This window comes from Lupinus angustifolius, chromosome LG19, assembly GCF_001865875.1.
Source record: "Lupinus angustifolius cultivar Tanjil chromosome LG19, LupAngTanjil_v1.0, whole genome shotgun sequence".
NCBI lineage: Eukaryota > Viridiplantae > Streptophyta > Magnoliopsida > Fabales > Fabaceae > Lupinus > Lupinus angustifolius.
The window spans coordinates 1,271,613-1,280,631 of record NC_032027.1 but is presented as its reverse complement, the minus strand read 5'-3'; the positions used below and the strand labels follow the sequence as shown (position 1 = coordinate 1,280,631).

Here is a 9,019-nt window from a genome sequence, read left to right as displayed (position 1 = left end):
AAGGAAGGATAATCCAACTAGCAACAATAGAAATACTAAAAGAGAAAAGAGAGAAAAAAGAAAACAAATGATGATATAGTTTCGTAATATATATTTTTCTATTAAGCATACACATGTATTTTTAGACAAATATAAAATTTAACATCTTTCATTAAAAAAGTAATATTTTGAAACGAATCAAAACTTCAAAAGGTAGAGGACAAACTAATATTTTCCATTACATCATTTTTTTCGGTTCGGTTTCTGAACTTTTAAAAATTTAAATCAAAACTAATATTCACACCTCATAAGGAACCACTTTGGAAAAGGTAGAATACCAAAAAAAATGAAACCACAAATTTTCAAAATTAAAAAAGGGTTGAAATCATATGCCATACCGAAGAGAGTTATTAAGATAATAATAAGTGGCAAAATAAAATCTTAAGTTTAAGTTTTAATTTATTTGTGAATTAAATAATTTAAAATTTTATAAAAACATCTTCTCATCATATTCAAGGGTACACGAGAAGTAATATCTTCTCCTCATATTCAAAACTTTAAAAGGTAGAGGACAAAGTGATATTTTCTATTACATCATTTTTCTCGGTTCGGTTTCTGAACTTTCAAAAAAATATTAAATTGAAACTAACATTCACACCTCAAGAGGGACCACTTTGGAAAAGTTAGAAGTCAAAAAAAATAAAGGAAACTATAAATTTTTTAAAAGTAAGAAAAAGGTTGACATCATCTCCAATACTGAAAAGAGTTAAAATGATAATAAGTGACAAAAGTAAAATATTAAGAGTTCAAGTTTTAATATATTAGAAAATTAAATAATTAAATTTTTATAAAAACATATCTTCTCCTCATATTCAAGGGTATATGAGAATAATATTTTTTTGTACTACCAAAGGTATCCCCACCATTTTGGGTAAAGAACTAATCGTTTGCAACAACCTCTCCCAACAAAGGTCATTCATAGGAATCGAATCATGAACGTTGGGATTCAGTGAGAGCTTACATCACTAGAACAATATTTGTTATTACATTTATTACATACATTTTTTATTATTAAATGAAAAACAATTACCATTTATTACATAAAAACAATTACTTGCATACCATAATTATTATAAGTCACCATTTTGGGTAAAGAACTAATCGTTTGCAACAGCCTCTCCCAACAAGGGTCATTCATAGGAATCGAATCATGAACGTTGGGATTCAGTGAGACCTTACATCACTAGAACAATACTTGTTATTACATTTATTACATACATTTTTTTATTATTAAACAATTACCATTTATTCCATAAAAACAATTATTTGTATACCATAATTATTATAAGTCACCATTTTGGGTAAAGAACTAATCGTTTGCAACAGCCTCTCCCAACAAGGGTCATTCATAGGAATCGAATCATGAACGTTGGGATTCAGTGAGACCTTACATCACTAGAACAATACTTGTTATTACATTTATTACATACATTTTTTTATTATTAAACAATTACCATTTATTCCATAAAAACAATTATTTGTATACCATAATTATTATAAGTCACCATTTTGGGTAAAGAACTAATCGTTTGCAACAGCCTCTCCCAACAAGGGTCATTCATAGGAATCGAATCATGAACGTTGGGATTCAGTGAGACTTTACATCACTAGAACAATACTTGTTATTACATTTATTACATACATTTTTTTATTATTAAATGAAAAAAAATTACCATTTATTACATAAAAACAATTACTTGCATACCATAATTATTATAGGCCATCATATTGGGTAAAGAATTAATTGTTTGCAATAGCCTCTCCCAACAAGGGTCATTCATAGGAATCGAATCATGAACGTTGAGATTCAGTGAGACCTTACATCACTAGAACAATGTTATTACATTTATTACATACATTTTTTTATTATTAAATGAAAAACAATTACCATTTATTACATAAAAACAATTACTTGCATACCATAATTATTATAAGTCACAAGAAAAAAGAAAGAAATTGCAAATTGTAAATAATTATTAATAAAAAAGTTTTACTAATTTTATATTTCTATTTTACTATCGTGGAATAGATTTATTGGCTGGGCCACGAATTTATTCAATTTTCATTTTCATTTTATTCTTCTTTCCCAATAAATAAAATCTTAGGGCTCTAAAATAAATACACATTTCAGAAGATTCAACAACATACTCGCACTACCAACTTTCATTTCGTCAAAATAGTGATCAAACACCTTTGACTTCAATGGCGAAAACGAGATCAGGGAAAAAAGACATAGACTCATACACAATCAAAGGCACCAATGTGATCGTACGAGGTAAATCTCTTACTTCTTATACCTAACCCACTTGTCTTAGCTACTTCAAAAGTGATCATTTTATGCAGAAAAACAAAGGGGATTTTGTTTTATACCATTAGGGCATAGCGTCGATTTATGAACCTTTTCACCTTAACCACTTCAAAATCATTCATTTTATGCAAGAAACTTAAGGTATTGATTTGAAACCATGTGGCGTTGTGTGAATTTCTAAAGGGTGGTTTTTGTTTTTTGTTTTTTGTTTTGTTTTTTTTTGCAGTTGGAGATAGTGTGTTGATGCATCCTCCTCAATCAAGCAAGCTACCGTATGTGGCACGTGTGGATAAGATTGAACATGACAATAGAAACAGTGTAAACGTGCGAATTCGCTGGTATTATAGGCCAGAAGATTCTCTTGGTGGAAGAAGAATATTTCATGGAACAAATGAGCTTTTTTTGTCTGACCATCATGATGTTCAAAGTGCTGACACAATTGAAGGGAAGTGTATTGTGCACCCCTTTGATGATTATATTAAGCTTGAGAAAGCTGGTTCCGATGACTACTTTTGTAGGTTTGAATACATGGCTACTGCTGGGACTTTCACTCCTGATAGTGTAGCTGTGTGAGTTTTTTGGGCTTTCTTTATTACACCCCAGTTTTGTTTACTCTCAGAAAGATCACTGTATTATATTGTCAGAAATATCCTTCAACGTTTTTGGAAGATTTAAAACTGTGCTAAATTAAAAGTTTTTAGTCACCAAAACAAGTTATTAGAAAGACTGATGTATAACATGTTGAAAGAGAATTAATTGATGATTAAAAAACTTTCAAAAGGTTATTTGATGACACCATAATCCTTAAAAAGTTAAATTGAGGGTTTACTCTTTTTTTCCCTTGGTAAAATGGTGTTTTGAGTAATGGAAATGGTGGGGGTTTATGTTGCTGATTTGGTTTTTATGCTTTGTAGGTATTGCATATGTGAGTTGCCGTATAACCCAGATATCTTCATGATGCAATGTGAGAGGTGCCAGGACTGGTAAAATATAATCATTATTTTTTCTTTACTATTATATTATTATGTCTGCAAGTGATTTTAGTGATATGTTTAATTTGATCATTACATGTGTTGTTTTTTTGGATGATGGAATAATAAATATTCCAGCACTTGATCTAGAAATGTGCATTGAGTTGAAATCGTTGATGTATCTATATAAGCCTTTAGTTTAACCTAAAAATCTTGCTTCAGTTTTATTTTTTTCCCTATTGAAAGATACAAGGGCTTATTTCTTGTGTGGTTTTATCAACTTTGATCATATATGGCCACACATTTTCATTCAATGCAAAAATCTTGCAAAATTGAGGAGTATCAGAGGAATCATACTAAAAATATTTATTTTTTGTAGGTACCATCTTGCTTGTATAGGCATGACTGCTGAAGAAGCAGATAAATTGGAACACTATATATGTTCTGAATGTTCATCTGAGAATCATTTGAAAAAATCCAAGGCTGCATCTTCTGTACCAGCAATTCATGACAAGGTGAGACTACTTGCATCTAATCCACATATGCATGCACATTTTGCTTCTTGTGTAGAAACTAAGAAGTTCTATAGTAAAATTGAGGTTTGTATACTATTTCATATATTTCATGATTGGAGTTTGTTTTTTTTTATCGGCAAATGATTTTGTGTTAACGTGCATGGTTCTTGAGTCTCCGTACCAAACTAAGCTCAATCGATTCTTTTTATTATAATATTTTTCTTAAATCTGAAAGGACTTACATTTAAGATATCATTATGGCTTAGACGAACAAGGATGCTCTCCATTAATGGAGAGTCAAGTACATGATTTTATATGTGTTTCTAATTGCAAAAATATTATTATATTGTATATAAAAGGATAAAAATGTCTTATCATATTATTGTTTCATTTTTTTTCGTGGTACTTGTCTCTTTATTTAATGAAGATGATCCTTACTCGACTTAGACACATTTATGGTTTAAATACACACTTTTTCCATCAAACATTGTCATCTACCCTCTATAACTGTTATTACTAACATGTACTGCTCAACTCTCTTCACCATCACTCCACTGCTATGGTGTGACATCCTCTACAATCACCACCGTGTTAGGGTGGTGGTGATCAATGTTGATAATGGCTATAGGGTTGGAGTTGGTGGCTATGGGAGTGGTAATAAGATGATATATTTATAAAATAAAATACTGAAATGATAGAACCATGTTTTGTTTTTAAAAAAATTGTGAAATTGTTTTAAAAATGAGCATATCAGCTCAAACTTTGCCAAAAATAATAAATATTTTGTTTTGAAAGTACTATCTTAAAAGAAAAACTAAAAATTGATGACCACCGTAAAGGGAGATTAAGTTTAAGGTCCTTTATAATTAAAAAATAAATGTTTTCCAAAGTATTTGTAGAGACTACAATGAATAACATAATATAAATAAAATTGCTTCAAAATATTTTATAGGGAAAGAAATGTATTATGAGGGTATAAGAGATGCTCAACTCAATACAAAGTGATGATTAAAACAAAAAGTCAAGAGAAAATTATCAAAAAAATTCATTAATACATAATTAAGAACTACTCCACCAACTCATACATTATATTATCTTTTTTTCATATAAATTCATCTCCAATATCTTATTTGAATCAAATTCAAAATGTATTAACTGAAGGTATATTTTCATTGAACCTTACCTCATTCTTCATAAACAAAACATAATATACCACCCAAGTTAAAACAACCCAAAATTTCCTTCTCCTTTTATTAAGAATGACAATAGTGCGGATCGAGGCTGAGTTTGTACTTACCCAACCTCGATCCCAAAGTTTAGAACATGAACCCATGGATGATAAAAATACCCATTCTGTGGGTACCCACTAAAATATATACAATGAGTACACGTAAAAATAGTTTATGGGTAGGAGCGGGTATTATGATACCCGCTTGGCGGGTACCTGCATATTTATAAATAAAAATTGATTAAATAATTTATATATATTACATTTTTATTATTATTTTATAATTATATATTATATATTTCTGTATTATGTTATATTAAACTTTAGTGATTGAAATATATGTAAACTTAACATTTATATAAATTTTATTATCCATGTAACAATTATTTTATATGTATTAATTATTATAAAATATATAAATATATGTATTAATTGTTATCCCTACCTGAAACCAACCCCAAACTCAGTAGGGTTGAAAATAATAATATTGTCCCCAACCCTGTTAGATTTCGGGTAATCCATACTCAACGGGAAATCCGAAACCAATTTATAACTTAATATAATTAAAAAATAGATTATTGTTATAGTTGAAGTAATAGACTTTGAATAATAGATTGATTTTATTAATACAATGACTTTTTAGCACTAGAAAAGAAATGCAGGGGAAAAATGATTTCACAACTTGAATGGTTGGGTTGTTTTTTCCCACCCATGTCAAATGTCTAATGCCAATTTATAGACTAGCATTACCATGAGTTCTACATTATTCTAGAAGCACATATTAATGACATAAACAAAAAGTTTATTCCTTAATCTTCTAGTTGCTTCTAGTAAATTGCAGCATCTTCTAACACTCCTCCTAGATATATTTTTTGTGTCTCCTAGTAATGGTTGTAGTTGCTCGAACTTCGGTCTTGGTAATGCCTTAGTAAATATGTATGCGATTTGATCTTTGGTCTTGCAATACTCGAGCCTTATTTCTTTGTTCTCACTTACTTCTCTAATAACATGATATTTAATCGTAATATGTTTTGTCTTGTTTTGATGGACTAGATTCTTTGCAATTGTTATCACCGATTTGTTGTTACAATAGATTGTCATAGGCTCTGTCTCTTGATCTCCCATATCATTGACTATTTGTGTAAGCCACATAGCTTGATTGGTTGTCACTATAATTGTTATGTAATCAACTTCTGTTGTTGATTGTGCAATGAATGCATGCTTCTTATATGCCCAAAAGAATACTTATGATCCAAGTGAGAAGGCATAATGTGATGTGCTTTTCATGTCATCATCGAACTTGTCCATACACTATTAGTGTAGTCATGCAATGTTGAGTGACTTAGGCTTTGCATGAATCTTGATAGAGGACTTGTAGCATACATGATATATGGTCTTGTGGCAATGAGATATAGAAGACTCTCGATCAAACTCATGTAGAGAGAGGCATCTGCCTGTGGAGATCCATCGCCCGTTTATAGCTTCTCATTAGTCACGAGCGGACTAGCAATTGGTTTCCATTCACACATCTTAAAATTCTTTAGTAGTTCTTCTGTAAGATAAATATGCCTTCTTTTCTCTGATTTACCTAAATTCCGAGGAAGTAGTGCATTAAGCCTAGGTCTGTCATCTTGAATGTCTTCATCGTGTCTTCTTTGAACTCTATTATCATCTTTATATTATTTCTAGTCTATATAAGATCATCTACATACAAGGAAACTATTAAAGTATCATATTGACCTTGGGATTTAATATATAGTATAGGCTCACTCTTACTCCTCCCGAATCCTTTATTGATGAAGTACTAACCAATTCTACTGTACCATGCTTGAGGAGCTTGCTTCAAGCCATATACAGCCTTCTTCAACTGTAGTACTCTAATTTCGTTGCCCTCGCTCATGAATCGTTGTGGCTGCTCCACATAGATCTCTTCTTGAAGTACTCAATTGAGGAATACAATTTAACATCAAGCTGATAAATGCTCCATTATCTTTCTACTACAAGAGCTATTAAAGCTCTTATAGTATCTAGACAAGTAACTGGTGTAAATGTCTCATTATAGTCAATTCCTGGTTGTTGAGTGTAGCCCTTAGCTACTACTCTTGCCTTATATTTCAGTATAGTGTCATCGGGATGGCGCTTTATTTTATAGTCCCACTTTACTCCAATGATGTCTTTATCTTTTGGACAATCTACTAGTTCCCACGTGTTGTTTTGCTCGATCATCTTTATCTCCTATTCCATTGTCATGACCCATACTTCTTGCTTTGATGCTTCTTCAAAGCTTCCATGTTCAACTATGGCCAAGTTGCATGTCTCATATATATCTACCAAAGGTCTTACTCGTATCGGAGAAGATTTTTGTGAAGATAGTTCATAAGTGAGTATAGTTGGCGTACCTGGATCTTCTGTTGCTTCTTCTACTTCCCCTGTTACTTGTGGTTGTTGTGTTGGTATGGAGATATTGTGTCTCTCAATATTTATTTCATTCCTTTTCCAAACAGCATTTTCATCAACTTCAACATCTCGATTGGCGATAAGTTTCTTTGTTTCTTTGTCTTGTCTTCTATTGTGTACCACTTTTCTTTTAGGACATGTATATAATAGATGGATCCAAAAAGTCTTAGATGCTTATTTGATGGATTTCTACCGCTCCAAGCTTCTATATGAGTTTTACATTTATCTGCCTTTGTTCGACATTTGTTCATTATGTAGACATTTGTATAAATTGCTTTGGCCCAAAAAGGTGTTTGGCAAATATATATCTTTGAGCATTGATCTAGCCATCTCCATGACTATGCAGTTGTTCCTTTCAGACACCCCATTTTTGTATGGAGTGTAAGCGACTGTGAGTTGGCCAAATCTTTGATGCAATAGGTGTGATTCATCAACTTGCACCTTCATGGTAAAGTTAGTAGCGTATTTCCAAGTTATTGGAAAACTTCTATTTCTTTTCTCCATTTTACTTGGGCTATTTCAAGTTTTCTATTATTATCATATATATTGCACGTATCTCCCTAAAAAATGGATAGAGTAGCCTTTCTCTATCATTTGATAACTACTCAAGAGATTTTCTTTAAGGCTGTAAACTAGTAAGACATCTTTGATATGTTGTGTACCTGAATGTGTCTCCATCATCCATCATAACAGTGCCCTTGCCTTTTGACTTCACCATGGTTCCAATACCCAATCGAACTTGCACTCTAATGGACTCATCAATGTTTCTGAAAATGCTCCCATCCTTAGGCATGTGGTTACTACAACCACTATCCAAGTACCATTTTTCTTCTTTATCACGACTAGAGACTTGGTTGGCATAGAATAGTTGTTGGTCATGTTGACACTCTTCAGTGAATTTGGCCTTATGATTATTTTTATTGCGATACTTTTGCTCTAAGTGCCCGAATCTTTTCCAATATTGGAATTGTATCTTTCCTTGATATCGACAATTTCTGAATGACCTAGCTTCTTGCAGATGTTTCATGAAGGATATTTGGCTTGATTGTTTTTAGAGAAATCTTTAGAGATCTCTATTTCTAGAATGTTCTGCACCATTATTATTTCTTCTTTCATATTCTTTATCCTGAGACCTTAGTTTGAGCTCTGATTGGAAGCAATTTTCTAATGAACCTTCATCATGTCTACTCAATCTTTGCTCATAAGCTTCTAGATAGTCCATTAGTTTTGTCACTGATATAATAGAATAATCTTTGGTTTGCTTAATTGTAGTAACTATTGACTCGTATTTTAGAGAATAGGATTAGAATTTTCTCAACAATTCTTTTGTCAATAATATTTTTCTCATAGGCTTTCATTTGATTGAGTATTCTACATTATTCTAGAAGCACATATTAATAACATAAACAAAAAGTCTATTCCTTAATCTTCTAGTTGCTTCTTGTGAACTGCAACATCTTCTAACACACAAATACACACACAATATATATATATATATATA

The 9,019-nt window shown here is 31.3% G+C and overlaps 1 protein-coding gene across 1 annotated transcript in view; it reads left to right on the top strand.

The window, feature by feature from the left end:
- LOC109333863 overlaps positions 2,179 to 9,019 on the top strand; it is a 9,125-nt gene continuing 2,284 nt past the window's right edge. The window contains exons 1-4 of the mRNA XM_019569445.1: positions 2,179 to 2,314; positions 2,574 to 2,916; positions 3,262 to 3,330; positions 3,698 to 3,833. Of these exons, the coding sequence (XP_019424990.1) occupies positions 2,242 to 2,314; positions 2,574 to 2,916; positions 3,262 to 3,330; positions 3,698 to 3,833 (621 nt within the window). The 5' untranslated portion in view covers positions 2,179 to 2,241. The remainder of the gene's footprint in view (positions 2,315 to 2,573; positions 2,917 to 3,261; positions 3,331 to 3,697; positions 3,834 to 9,019) is intronic.